This window comes from Octopus sinensis, linkage group LG20 (genome assembly GCF_006345805.1).
Source record: "Octopus sinensis linkage group LG20, ASM634580v1, whole genome shotgun sequence".
Taxonomy (NCBI): Eukaryota; Metazoa; Mollusca; class Cephalopoda; order Octopoda; family Octopodidae; genus Octopus; species Octopus sinensis.
Genome location: NC_043016.1, coordinates 28,565,661 through 28,581,938, shown reverse-complemented (window position 1 = coordinate 28,581,938; position 16,278 = coordinate 28,565,661). Strand labels below are relative to the sequence as shown.

At 35.6% G+C, this 16,278-nt stretch overlaps 1 protein-coding gene across 1 annotated transcript in view; it reads right to left on the bottom strand.

The window, feature by feature from the left end:
- The window catches only part of LOC115222504 (E3 ubiquitin-protein ligase HERC2-like), a 226,020-nt gene that overhangs the window by 197,298 nt on the left and 12,444 nt on the right, over positions 1-16,278 (bottom strand). Inside the window, 1 exon segment of the mRNA XM_036511621.1 lies at positions 12,042-12,157. Within this exon segment, the coding sequence (XP_036367514.1) occupies positions 12,042-12,116 (75 nt within the window). The 5' untranslated portion in view covers positions 12,117-12,157.

Here is a 16,278-nt window from a genome sequence, read left to right as displayed (position 1 = left end):
TATGGGGCCCAACTAGTATATATGTGTGTGTGGTGTGTGTGTGTTGTATATATATATTAATAAAAGAATAAAAAATGCATATATATAAACATATATGTACGTACCTACCTCTACATGTACATATACACGCATATATGTGTACAGGACACCAAAGGGACGTCGAACACATAGAGAGACGAAAAACATAGACACAAACCAAAGGAACAGGGCATTATTTTAAAAACAACAAAAAATGGAGTACAGGACAGTTAACACAATACATAGTTGCAATTAATTTTGTCTCTAAAGTAAAACTTTTATACATATATATACACATATGTATGTGTATATATATGTATAAAAGTTTTACTTTAGAGACAAAATTAATTGCAACTAAATTGCTTGTAGCTGATGGAACAATATTGATGTTTTTCATCATTTGACTACATAGAAGTTTTTTTCTCTCACACTCAAACACACATAAGTGACAGATGAATAAGCTCAATCTCTTTCCAAAGTACAGAGGAGATAGTACATAAAGTAAGAAAAAGAAATCCTGATTTAGAAATTTCATCACAGCCACAGTAGCACTAGATCCAATAGTTTAATGTCGCAACTGGAGCAGAGAGAAAACTGTTATTTTAAAATGAAAAGAAAAATTAGCTGATCAACCTTGAGTGAAGAAGATAGAGACTACACATTTGATTTTTATGTGTGTATGTGTCAAGCAAAGCTACACACAACGAACAAGATATATCACATCACCCTGCTTATTTCAACACCAACAACATAGAAATATGCAGGGTGATGTGATATATCTAGTGTCGTTGTGTGTAGCTTTGCTTGACACATACACACACAAAAATCAAATGTGTAGTCTCTATCTTCTTCACTCAAGGTTGATCAGCTAATTTTTCTAAGAAGTGCAGTGGAATCACTGGAAATATTAACAGAAAAAGTAAAATCTGTCGTAGACACACAAATGCAATAAGCACTAAAAATATAAAAGGAATAGATTTTGTCAAATACCCAAGAGGACCCTTAGCTGTAGTAGATACTTTGTTATCTAGGTGACCTAATTTGCAGTGAAGGAAGGTGTTCTGGAAGTATAGCTGCTAAAATAAGAATAGGATAGAGAAAGTTCCAAGAGCTTTTAGCTCTGTTGCCAATAAAAAGTCCACTTTCCCAGAGTGAAAGGCAGACTGCCTAATGCGTGTGTACAAACAGCAGTACTACGTGGTAGTGAGATGTGAGCCCTAAATGCAAAGGACATGTGAAAACTAGAAAAGAATGAAACTAGAATGTCCCATGGATATGCAATGTCATTATGTGTACATGACAAAGTACAAATATGTTAGGAGAAAAACTGGACATAAGAGGAATCAGAAGTAGTGTAAAAGAGAGAAAACCACAATGGTTTGATCATGTGATGCAGACTGATGAGAATAGTTGTATAAAGAAGAGCCAATTATCAAATGTAGATAAAACTATAGGAGAGGGAAACCCAGGAAAAATGTGATGAAGTAGTGAAAACTGATCTTAAGATGTTGTACTTCACAGAAATGATAAAGGACTGAGATGGTTGGCAACTTGCAGGTCTTAAGACCAGTCTTCTGGTCCCAAAAGCATTATGTTTATATTTATAAGCCACAATGCACTATCCCTGCACCCAATCTGTCCCTGTCAAGCCTTTCTTGTTTCTCATCTCCCTAATGTCCATTCGTCCACCACTCCTCTAACAATAGCATGATTCAGCTCTTGTAAGCATGACTGCAGAAGTGCATGAATTTTACTCATTTTCGAGCTACAACTTACCTCCCCCCTGCTCCCTGAAAACATTTCCTTTAACGTCCATCCATAATCTCAAAATTATCCTTTCCACCAATCGACCTTTTCTATGCCTCAAGTTATCCCTGCCTCCTACATTGAGCAATATTTTATGACAGTCCTATTTCATCTTCAGCACCCTTTCATATCAGATATCATTCTCAACAACCCCTCATATCTGCCATCAACAACTTATCCCACATCTTAACCCTTCCACTCACTACACCTAACCCTACATACCTCTAACATCCATCTTTGTAGATGTACATTTCTCCCCCTCCCACCATTCTCCCACCTCATGCATAATCTCTTTATCTACAAATTTATTATACTGCTGCTCTCCATCCTTTCTCTATTGCTACTTATAACCTCTTCCTCCTCTTCCTTCCTGAGCTACTTCTTTTACCCTCCCCCTTCCCAAACTGATATTTACCATCGATCACACCTCTAACCTAGTTTCATTCATTACATTCACTTCTCCTCCCATCTCTAACCATTTGTCACTCTTCACTCACACTCAATGAACTTATCCACACCACTCTCCAATTTTTTTTTTTTATTATTATCTGTATGCTCTCTTCTACTTAACTTTTTGTATCTTAAAGTACATTCTGACACCTTACCACCATCATCACTGTCTTCTTTCCAGCTACTCCCCACCCACTCTTATAAATTGTGGGACAGCCATCCTCTATCTCCTCTATGACAACACATCTCTACATGTTTCTCTATCGTAATTTAGTCTCTCAACACCTGACACAAAGCCATCTCCTCCTTTACTACAGATCTACTCACTTAAGGGAGCTTCTCCTTTGTCTTGTGACTTAAGTGATGATCTCAGTAGTGCCTGTGTTGTGAAAAAAAAAAACAAGCACCCAGTACACTGTATAAAATGGTTGGCATTAGGAAGGACATCAAGTCATAGAAACCAGATGTTAAAGCTTGATGTAGTCCTGTTTGTTGGATCCTGTCAAATCTTCCAACCCAAGCCAGTATGGAAGCCAGACATTAAAAGATAATGAAGTTAAATATCCATACATATATGCATGCATACATATAGAGATACAAACATGCATACATATACATATAAACATGCATACATATACATATAGGCGCAGGAGTGGCTGTGTGGTAAGCAGCTTGCTAAACAACCACATGGTTTCGGGTTCAGTCCCACTGCGTGGCATCTTGGGCAAGTGTCTTCTGTTATAGCCCCGGGCCGACCAATGCCTTGTGAGTGGATGTGGTAGGCGGAAACTGAAAGAAGCCTGTCGTATATATATATATATATATATATATGTATGTATGTGTGTGTTTGTGTGTCTGTGTTTGTCCCCCTAGCATTGCTTGACAACCGATGCTGGTGTGTTTACGTCCCCGTCACTTAGCGGTTCGGCAAAAGAGACCAATAGAATAAGCACTGGGCTTACAAAGAATAAGTCCCGGGGTCGATTTGCTCGACTAAAGGCGGTGCTCCAGCATGGCCGCAGTCAAATGACTGAAACAAGTAAAAGAGTAAAAGAGTAAAAGAGAGAGAGAGTAAATACATACATACACACACACATATAAGGCAAACACATGTAGACATACATACACATACAGATATATACATATATTTTCAAAAGTCAAACACATACAGTAGTAAACAAATGCACAGAAAGATATACTGAATGCACAGATGAACAGAGAACAAACACAGAAGTTACTGGCCAAGGTGTCGAGCACAGCCCCAACATGGTAACAGTCTAATGCACGTTGTACACTGGATTAAATGGTTGGTGTCAGGGCATCCAGCCATGGAAACCAAAGTAAAAATGAAAGTTCAAAGTGAAAGGTTGTCCTCTAGTCTACACAGAAGTATGTTAACAACCATTCCAAACTATGCCTGAATGGAAAACAGACTGAAGTAATAATAATGATGATGGTGGTGTAAGTAATAGTGGTGATGATAATGGTGGTCGTGGTAATGATGGTGGTGGTGATGATGAGGATATGTGATTATTTAATATGGAGATAACAAAGAGGGGGGGGGGTCTTTTGTTGCATCAGGTGCATGACAATGTCTCTAATACTGGCACCTTGACAAAATGCACCCAGCACAGTCTAAGATAAGGGCATCCAGCCATAGCAACCAAGCTAAAAATGGAATATATGAATGAGGTATGATCCTCCTCCCTATTTAGTGACTATGATAATCCATTCAACGCATACTTTCAGAGAAAGCAGTGAATAAATGGTGAGGGTGAATGAAGGATGACAATACCAAATATGATTTTACTGATGGGCAAACTAGGAGTGAACAGTAAAATATGTCCCTGTTTTTAAACAGTTTTGGAAAGATATATTAAGCCCATATGAAAGATAATAATAATAAAGTAAATGCCCTCATTTTCTTGTTTCAGTCATTTGACTGCAGCCATGCTGGAACACCGCCTTTAGTTAAGCAAATCGACCCCGGCACTTATTCTTTGTAAGCCCAGTACTTATTCTATCGGTCTCTTTTGCCGAACTGCTAAGTGACGGGGACGTAAACACACCAGCATCGGTTGTCAAGCAATGCTAGGGGGACACAGACACACAAACATACACGCACACACATATATATATACATATATACGACGGGCTTCTTTCAGTTTCTGTCTAACAAATCCACTCACAAGGCATTGGTCGGCCCGAGGCTATAGCAGAAGACACTTGCCCAAGATGCCACGCAGTGGGACTGAACCTGGAACCATGTGGTTGGTTAGCAAGCTACTTACCACACAGCCACTCCTGTGCCTATTATATATATATATATATATATGAATCGAAATCGATCAATGGAAATTGCAGATGTGTTACCAGTGCCGGTGGCATGTAAGAGAACCTTCCGTTTCGCAACCGTTGCCAGCGCCGCCCCGACTGGCCTTGTGCCGGTGGCACGTAAAAAGCACCATCCGTTCGTGGCCATTTGCCAGCTCTGTCTGGCACCTGTGCGGGTGGCACGTAAAAAGCACCCACTACACTCACGGAGTGGTTGGCGTTAGGAAGGGCATCCAGCCGTAGAAACACTGCCAGATTTGACTGGGCTGATGAACCCTTCTGGCTTCACAGACCCCAGTAGAACCGTCCAACCCATGCTAGCATGGAAAACGGACGCTAAACGATGATGATGATGATGATATATATATATATATATATATATATATATACAAATCATCATTGTTATCAGTTAGCATCCATTTTCCATGTTGGCATGAGTTGTATGGATTGACAGGATCCAGTGAGCCGTAAAGCTGTGTCTTGCTCCAGTGTCAGCTTCAACATGATTTCTGCAGCTGGATGCTCTTCTCTGATGCTTTATAGAGTGTACTGAATATATTTTCATGCCAGTAACACAAGTGAAATTGCCAAGTAACTTACAAGACAAGAAAATAACAAGGAAGATAAAATTTAAAAAATGAAAATAACTATCCCACCAGCTAAGTGAGGGGAATATTTGAGAGTGGGGAGAAGTGGCCTTATGCCAGGTGATGGGGAATTAAATTATGATTGAGGAACAAGTACATGTGTCTTTATATAGTGAACATACATACATGGCAACCTATGAGATATATATATATATAGTTAATCAAATATATCCTTTAAGAATAATGTGTACTAGATTTCAGATAAGGGCTCGTAACCCTTTTGTTACCTATTTCTGTTGAGATGTTCTGTGTTTCTTTCAATTAATTTTAAATATAACAAAGAATTTAGTAAAATAACTTCATTATCATTAAGTTAGTGTTAGGAACATAAACTGTGACTAAGGTTTGATGGAAAATTTTAATTCAGAACTTTTGAAAACAAGACATTTGTACTACAGGCAGGTTGGTATCAAAAGGGTTATGAGAAATGTCTAAAAACTTTAAAGGTATTTAGAGATTCAATTAGAGCGATTATATAAAAGAAAGTAAAAGTAGGAAAAATTACATCATAAAAATAACAGTAGAAATATGTCCATAATATAAATAATATTGTATTAGTAAATAAATATATAAAGTATAACTGATTGTTTAAAATGGTTTGAGATATCTTACGATTGTTTCATGAATGCATTGCCTTTTGAAAGGAAATCCAAAATTGATAATTATTATTAGGTAGTATAACCACTCATCAGAGAAATGGATGGATTTCTATGCAGTCAATTGACTGATAGAGATGCAATTTAAAATCGTATGATAAAGGTATTGTTTAAAAAGCTATTGGTATAGGTGTGCATTGGTATAAACTTGAATTTAAAATTTTGAAAAAAATAATATAAATCCATGGTAAAATCCTTAATAGCTGTGTGTAGATAGAAGTCCCATAATTCCTTTTCTCTTCAGTATGTAATTCATAAGAATAAAGTTTTCTTTATTACCCACAAAGAATCAACATAGAGGGGACAATACAAGGTGGGAACAAAAAACAAATGTAAGAGATGAATAAAATAATGGATAAAAATGAAATCTTGCAGGTTTTCCTTTGGTCATTAAGAGCAGTGGAGGACAGTCCGTAGCATCACGGTGTCCTGCCATCCATTCTGACCCTGAGTGTCACATCTTCTATGGTGATGGTCTCTTTTATGCTTTCGAGGTCTTTCGGGACCACCTGGATTATCATGACCAAGCTCTGCCCTTGCCAGTTCTTGTGTGCTGTTCTTATGGCTTGGAGGACCACTATCTTTTCTTCGTTACCCAGCAGTACGGCAGCTACTAGCCAGGCTACATCGATCTCAGTGGGTATATCTTCTACCCTAACCCTGGATGCATGCCTCCCAAGGTATATGGGCAGAAGTACTGCTTTTTCCATCTTTAAGGGTGTTGCTAAGTATAGCCAGGCAGCTATCTCACGGAACCACACCTTCACCATTCCAAACTTCCTTTCTCTGGCAAAGTAAGAAATTCCTTGTCAGATTGGTTTTAAAGCTTTTGCGACTTGCACAGTCAACATAATTACTATTTTCTTTGTTTTTACAGAGTATGTCCTGTTTATGATAGTTCTCTCCTTGGTTGCTTTTAAAACTTCTTGGGGAGGAGACACCTTTACACCGCACCCCTCCCTGCAACGCATGTTCTTATATTTGTTTAGTTCCAATAATTCAATTTCGTTGCTGTGGCTCTTGGCCACTGCCGCAAAATTTCTTTTCTTCTCTTTCATTACATTCACAAACTCCAGTAGTTCCTCCTTGGAAGATGCAAGCTCTGGAGTGTCTGATATTTTCATATGCCATCCTTAACATTATATTTTATGCAAATGTAAAAATAGCCATGTACTGATTTCTTTATTATCCACAAGGGGCAGACATAGAGGGGACAACTCAAAACATGGGGGACAAAAAAAAAAAACGAATGAAAGTGGAAAGATGAATGAAGTCTTTCGGCCCCCACCTCCGAGCGACTTCATTTATCCTGTTAATACAACTTTAAATGCAATCAAATTACATCTTTCTGTAGAATGTCAATATTGAAAACATCTTGGAGATCACAATAGTTTATATACTTTGGTACCTGACTGGTGTCCATTGTCATCTCTCAGCTTTCAAAATCTTTATTGTAGTTAACTATTTTTGATGTTTGATCCCAGTTTGCCAGCACAGGGTTATAACGCCATGGTATCCCAGTATAATCTGCCATATTAACTATTATTGCATTTTCCCAAGTGTTTATCTCATTGCAGAGTCCTTTATTTAAACTGTCATATATCACTACATACAACTAACCTTATCTCTAACAATAATATTCAATCAATACAAAAAGATCAAACCTCTGTAAGACATGACAAAAAAAAACTAGAAAATGCTATAGTACACATAGAACCAAATATAAAAATAACAAAAAACACTCGGGAAATACCATACAAATTCCAAAAATAGTCTATAACTATAATAAATTACCTAGTAGGAGTGGAAATAGGGAAATTATTTGGCACACACCCCCATTTTCAATAAATGTTAATGGATTAGCAAACGTTTTCTAAACGTAGTCAAAAATTGTTTTCCTAATAATCATAAGTATCACCATATGTTTAATAGATCAACAATTAAAATATCTTTTTCTACATTGCCGAACATAGGTTCAATTATCGCCAGCTCTAATAGACAAAAACTTAATGTAAATATAGTTTATGAAATAATACTAACAACTATAATACTAGTAATGAAATACACAATAGTCCCAGAACACCAAATGATACTCAATATAATACCAGTTCAATAGATAACATTACGAGAATACATAGCAATACAATTAACTAAATCTCAACAAAATTCCAATAATTATATATCTCAAAATATACAAACCATTGGATATGACAGGACTTTAGATAATCCAATACGACAATCTAATAACAATAGTAATATGCAAACAGTAAATTTACCTAATTCTATTATAAATTATTCCACAACAAATTCAAATCTAACACCACACAACATAACAAATAATCATAATACCATGGAACAGAAACATACAACCAAATATTGCATATGTAAATTTTTTCTAAATCATGTCCTTCAGAAGGCAATGTAGAAGGTTCAACATTATATATAAGTGTACTGTTACTAAATCTGCTAACTCACACAGTAAGGTATATATCAGGAGCTCTATTAATTTTAAACAAAGATTTTTAGCACATATACATTCATTTGAACCTACTTCATTGGCTACATCTGTACATAAACACAAACAAAAAAACCTCAACTATAAATTATTCTGGTCAATTATTGACTCAGCTACACCATATACCCATAAATCTTCTATTTGTCATCTATGTACAAAAGAATCACTATACATATTATATAAACAAAATAATTTAATTAATTGCCAATTGGAAGCATTATCTACATGTAGACATAGGTTTTATAAAACTTTTAAACACTAGGATTGTTATAAGTAAGGAATAGAAACTTAAAATTGAACTATGTTTAGATTATACACATGTTCACATAATACAGATTATCCATTAGATGAGTGCCTGAAATTTGTCTTCTTGAAAATTGAACCTATACACTTCTAATACATAACATACTGATTTTAAATATAACACATTGATTTACTCTATATTGGGTCAGTACACGGCTATTTTTACATTTGCATAAAATATAATAATGGTATCTTCCGTTTTGTATATATAACTATAAAAGCAACAATTCACCATTTTTATTCTTTACACTTACGGATTACAAACTGAAGAGAAAAGGAATTATGGGACTTCAATCTACACACAACTATTAAGGATTATTACAAAGGATTTTACCATGGATTTATATTATTTTTACAAAATTTCTAGCCCAAGTTTATACCAATGCACATCTATACCAATAACTTTTTAAACAACACCTTTATCATACGATTTTAAATAGCATCTCTATCAGTCAATTAACTACATAGAAATTCATCCATTTCTCTGATGAGTGGATATACTACCTAATAATAATTATCAATTTTGGATTTGATTTCAAAAGGTTATACATTCATGAAATGATCATAAGATATCTCAAAACATTTTAAATAACCATAGTTATACTTTATATATTTATTTATTAATACAATATTATTTATATTATGGAAGTATTTCTACTGTTATTTTTATGATGTAATTTTTCCTACTTTTACTTTCTAATATATATATATACACACATACACACACAATACAAAATTGAAATTAAAACCTGGCAGATCTATAACTCCGTGAACAAACTGTAAGTGCCAATGTACGAAACTCTCAGACTCTGTTGCTTCTGCTATATATATATATATATATATATAGAGAGAGAGAGAGAGAGAGAGAGAGAGAGAGAGAGAAATATAGATATATACACACATACATAAATATTGAACAGTGAGAATGAGTGCTCAGCATCGCATTGGTGGGCAAATATTCTTGATTCATGTACTAAGGCTACCATTGGTTTCATGTTAAGAAATATCTCAATTTTTCTATGTGATCGGATTGAAGAATTGAGATATTTCAAAGTGTGTGTGTATGCGTATGTATATATATATGTATATAATATATGAGTGAGTGGACAAACAAAAGAAAGAGGCACTCAACACATTTAGTAGGAGTTACATATATTATTACTTAAAGCAGTTTGATTCAGCCCAACGAAACAAAGTTTCATAGGCTCGTCACAAGAACCTAGTTTGTCATGCTCAGATGGCTAAATGGAGCCAAGCTAGGTTCCTGATACAAGCCTGCAAAACTTCAAGTTGCATAGGGCCAAATCAATCTGTTTATATATATTTCTTTCCTGTCCTCAGCTCTTGGTGGAGCCAGTGGACAACCATTATGATATATAAGCATTTTTAAAACCGAGTCCATCCTTCTCTTTTTCTGAGTACAAACAATTTCTCCCAGAAAGTGAGAAAGAGAGAACCCACTCCAGAAGGGCTTGGAATAGAGAGGCCTATGTTATTCTGAACCTGGTACAAAAGTATCCAGTCCAGGAGAGTCCAAGTTCAGAAGACCTTGGAGCAGAAGCACAAGTTGTTTCGGTAATATATTAAATAAAGCACCCTTAAGACCTAGTTAATATCTCTAGTTTCAAGTTAAAAAGTTAAGGGCTGGCATTCCTCATGGAGTGGACACCAATCCAATCACACAAGATAGACAGGTAACTGCCTCAGGTTATAACAAATTCCTCACATTTTTGTGAACTGGTCTAATAAAGAACTGTCCTGCTTATCAGGCATAATAAAAAAGAATTCCTGCAGGAGATTTGAATACAAGGCCCACAAGCAAATAAGTGGATAACTGATTTATTATAATTTATGAAGTAACAAAGAACTGAAAACAATGAAACAATTGTACAGAATTTAGAGTTAATCTTTTAAGTGTACAAACAGAGAAGGGAGAGACTTAAATAATTTGACCGGTCTAAATAAAAGTGTATATTATCTATCAATATAAACGATATGAGATGACTCTGGCATTTGTTATTTTGTTGTTCTTTTTTTTGTAATACTATGTTAGATAATTGTTAAAATAGTGATAAATTATCTCATCATAAGATTCCTAGACTAGAATAAGAACTCAAAGAGAGAGAAAGACAGGAGGAGAACAAGTAATGAAGATTTTTGGCAAGATTCCTAGCAAGTAGAACACATTCTTGCTGTACTCTGACAACCATTGTTATTTTGGTAGACATTCTAGATAACCGCCAAATCTTAGTATCTTCCAAGTAATGAGTAACAACGTCAAACACAATAGATTTGTGTACAGGAAACCAATTGTATATACATAGGTCAAACACATCAGGTATATAAAGAAAAAAATTATGATGCCAAATAAGTATGGCCTGACATTGAGCCAGTTTAAGTCGAGTGTAACTGTCAAAAAAGCTTGTGCTTAAGAACTTTATGAACACAGACATAGGGAAAAGTTGGTGCTAACATAATATGATGAGCTATGGAATTTAAATCAAAATTATACTCCAAGTGATGAGGAACAGTCTTTAACTTAATGATTAATTTTAAGCAGCAAATGGAAACAACCTTACAATTTAATTTAATTAAAAGATATTAAAAATAGAATGTAGATAGATAGGAGGGTGGATCATATCTTATTAGTACTGTGATAATTCTAAGCATGTTTTTTAATTAATTAAAATTTCTTGGTTCACTACACTGTTAGCTTTTTATGCAGCAAGCACACCTGAGCATTCCCTCCCTCTAGTCAGCCATTCTATTCTATGATGTTGGCCATTTCTTAAACACTGCACACACTGTTCCAATTTGTTTTGAATTATATATATATATATATATATATATATATATATATATATATATATTATATATATATATATATATATATAGAGAGAGAGAGAGAGAGAGAGAGAGAGAGAGAGCAATCTTTATCCTCACCCATTTAGTACACTCGGTAATTGTAATACCAATGCAATAAAAACCACTTGTGTATTAATAATTGGGTATTCTACCAGCAGTATATTGGATAGATATCCCTTAGTTGGTTGGATTCACAACCTCTAACTTTCTTGGAATATATATACACACACATATATCAGAAAGATCACTGGATCACACAAGTTTACCATTTTATACCATGTCATGTGTAACTGAACATTTCAAAATCAGTCAAGAATCAGTCATAACAATATAAATTCCAGGATTGTCTTTTGTACAAATTCCTAAATTATCTTACGAGTCAAACAAATAAGAAAGTGTATTCATATATAACATTGTGATTAAAGCATTAAAGTATAGAATACATACCTGTAGGTTAATAGTAAGCCATCTATTATCCAAACGAGCTTGGGCATGTAGATAAATCTCCGATGCCCAACTCATTTTTATGATGACTGGATCTGATTTGGAATTTTTCAATAATCCTACAATGAAGAATTTTAAAAAATCATAGCCGTAATATACATTCATGTAAGTACATATAAGTGTATAGGTGTATGAGAGAGAAGAACATTGCATGCATGCACTAGCCACTACACACATTTTTTTCTCTCTCCTTGTTTTTTTCTATGTTCCTTTCTGTGGAAGAGCATAGGCTCGAAATGTAAAAGACTTTTTCAATTCCCGAGCGTTATACTAATACATCTGTTTGTTTTCTACACCACCTGTCTTCGTCTTTTGTTTTGTTTTTTTGTGAATTCACCCGCCACACACACACACACACATATTTACATAAGTACACAAACACAACACAGTGTCTCTGCAAACACTTAGATGGATGCTCAGTTGTTGGGTTTACAATTAATAACTTTCAAGTAACTACTATCAAAATATATCATTAATAATTTTGTTTCACCAAATCAAATGTTTTTCTTTTTGCCTCTCAAGCACATGTTTTCAGGTTCAATCCCACTGCATATGTGTATGTAAGTATATATGTATGTATATATATATATATATATATATATATATATATACACACATACACATATATATACACATATACACACATGAGTTCACTAAAGATTGGTTCTCAGTACTCCATTAATCATCATAGTCCTCCAGGCCATAACAAAAGAATTTAAGACTGGCTGCCCTTGGGAGCATCTCCATGCTGATGACCTTGTTCTTATAACTGAATCACAACAAGGACTAGAGAAGAAATTTCAGGTGTGGAACCAAGGCCTTAGAATCAATTTGGCAAAGATCAAGGTCCTAATAAGTAGGCAAACAGACAAATCGCAAATTCCTTGAAGGAGAAACATGTGGTCCCCATTATTCTCTTTATATCATCAATTCATGTGAGTGGAGAACCTTCCGAGTTGTCATTTTCACTTACACAGGTACCACTTGATAATTGCATGGCTCCACTGATTATTGGTGCACCGTGCAACATGTCCAGCCCATCTGAGTTTGTCCAGATGGTATTCAGTGATAACATCCTTCGCTCTGGTTCTTTCCCTAATCTCTCAAGGAGATTCCCAGCATTAACCTTTCCATGGCTCTTTGCACCATTGCTAATTGCTGTTCCTCCCTCTTCATTATCGCTCATGTTTCACTTGCATTGAGCATTGCAGGTAGAACTATACCGTTGAAAAGGTTTGTGCAAGTGATTTTGTTGAGGCTTGATCTTATTCTCTGCGAAATCTCATTATTCATTTCATGTGTGATGGTTATAGCTTGGTCAAGATACACAGAAATTTCTACCTCCTCGATTTCATTGCCTCTAACCACAAGTTGGGGAGGTTCATGTACTGCACCACAACGTCCTTGCTTCTTGAGGGACAGCAGCACGCATTGATCTCAACACAGTCAAAGGTACTTTCATATTCAACAAATGCATGCACAGAGGCAACTGGTACTCTTATGCTTACATGAACAATTTCATCAAAGTGAATATGTGATCCATCATGCTGAAATTCTTTCTAAAGCCTGCATGTTCTCTTGGCAGCTGTTCAAACTGTTGCAATAATCATACAATTTTTTTTTATCTTTGTAGACAGCTTGTATGTATATGTGAGACAGGAGGCATACTGAATGATAGTTCTTGAGGTTTTCTCAATCACTCTTCTTGTGCAACAGGACGGTGTCCTACTCTTTCTATTGAGAGTGGTATGCGCCTTTCTCTTATGTAGGTGTTTAAATATAGAGCAAGGATTTCCCAGAGATGCTTTCCACCGATCTGCAGAATTTCAAATGTTATACCATCCTTACCCAGTGCTTTGCCATGTAACACAGCTGCATGTATACAGGCATCATACAGTTACCTTTCACTCTGAGGGAGAGGCCCTTAGTTGCCAACAAAGTTAGAAGCTTCCTGAACTTTGCCCAGCCTATTCTTATTCTAACAACCACACTTTAAGGATTTCCTCCACCACTGCTCACTTGGTCTCCTAGGTACAGAAGCTATCTACTTCTTCAAATGATCCCCCTTAGCTTTTGAGGGAACCTATTGTTTGCACACTTTTCGTGCTCATTGTGTGTGTGTGTGTACACACACACACACACACAGGGTGCAGTGAATAAACTGTCGTCTAAATTACACAAAACTGAAAATAACACTGATATCTCATTTTAACAGATATATTTACAAAAATTACATAAAAATATCTTGAAATACTAAAGAGTAAATTTATTCAATAAAATCGCCACTGGCTTCAACCGTGGCCTCCAGATGACTTCAGAATCTCCTGCAATTCTTCTGGATGGTCTCCTTGTTTAAGTTGGTGAATGCTGCCATAATCCTTGCCTTCAGTTCATCTTTGGTGTTACAAGTTTTGTTGGTATCTCACTCAACTGCACCCCACACATAATAATCAAGGGGATTGCAGTCTGGGGAGTTAGGTAGCCAGATGTTAAGGATGATGGGATGACAGAGATTGTCTGACAGCTATGACTTGTGAAAATTTGGTATATTTCTTCCACACAAGTCACATCTATTATTGCCTATTCTATAAGGGTTTACCTTACTAATTATTTCCCAAGCAATGGAAAATACTTTGTTACTATCTTTTAGTGCCCAAATTTGCTTACTAAAGTTGGTAGTATTTATTTTGTTCCTATTTCTAAATGAACTTAAATGATTGATAATTCTCTGCTTAATATAACATGAGCTAGCTTTATATAGAAATATTTTCTATTCTCTGAGGTAATCTTACATCTGTATACAATATTTTTATGCCTACAATTAGAGTTAAGTGGATAGACCCTGTTCCTTGCACAACTGTATTTAATAGTTCTACTATTTCTATTACTAGTATCTGCTTCACCTTCTCTAGATGTTGTTTCTATATTCTCCTGTCCATCTTCTAAGCTATTAGTCTTTTGCACATAGACAACATTCTGAGTACTGTTCTTTTTAGGATGCGCATCTACTTCTAGGCTAATGGGGGAATTCACTCGGGTATCTTCTATTTTATTGGTTAACAAACCATAGTTCCTATCCTGATACCTAGTTGTGTTACTTATGGTTGGTTCACTCATGTTGACATTGTTGCTATTTATTGATCATTAATTATAATTTTGCTTATTATTATTGCTTTTTGGTTAGTGGTGTTCTTCATATTATGCATACTATTTTGATTATTGTCAGGATAGTCCATCCCACAACTTATATTATTTCTATTATTACTAATGTTAAAGAATTTTTATTTTTCTCTATACACCACCTTCTCTGATGCTAAATTATAAAAGTCCTCATTAAGTTTAAATACTTTCTCATTTCGGATTTCTATATGTATGTACATATATATATATTTGTCTGTGTGTGTGTGTGTGTGTGTGAAGGCACATGCCCCAGTGATTAGGATGTTGCACTCATGATCACAAGATTGTGGGTTCAGTTCCTGGACCAGAGGGGACATGGTATTCTTGAGGAAAACATTTTACTGCATGTTAAATTGGTAACCTTGACAGAATACATACACACATTTATGGGCATATATAAATATATATCATCATCATCATTAACATCTCCTTTCCATGTTGGCATGGGTTGGACGGTTTGACTAGGACTGGCAAGTCAGGAGGTAGCGCCAGGCTCCAGTCTGAACTGCCAAGGTTTCTACAGCTGGATGCCCTTCCTAACGCCAACCATTCCGAGAGTGTAGTGGGCACTTTTTACATACCATCGGCATGGGAGCCAGTCAGCAGCACTGGCATCAACCACATTCGAATGGTGCTTTTTATGTGCCACCGGCACAAGAGCTAGACAGCTGGCACTGGCACTGACAACACTAAAATGGTGCTTTTTATGTGCCACCAGCACAGGTGCCAGTCAGGTGGCACTGGCTCCAACTATGATTTCACTTGACTCAACAGGTCTTTTCAAGTTCAGCATATTGCTCAATGATTGAAGGGTTCTTTTAAACAGGCCAATTATGCAACACTAGCATCAAAACTTGCTTTATTCCGTTCATATTAACATTTTAGGGTCAACTTAATTCATAGTATTTTCCCATTATGCACCAGTTTGGCTGGGTAACATTACAAGCAAACAAGATTCAAACTGACTTTTAATGTAATATATATATATATATATATATAT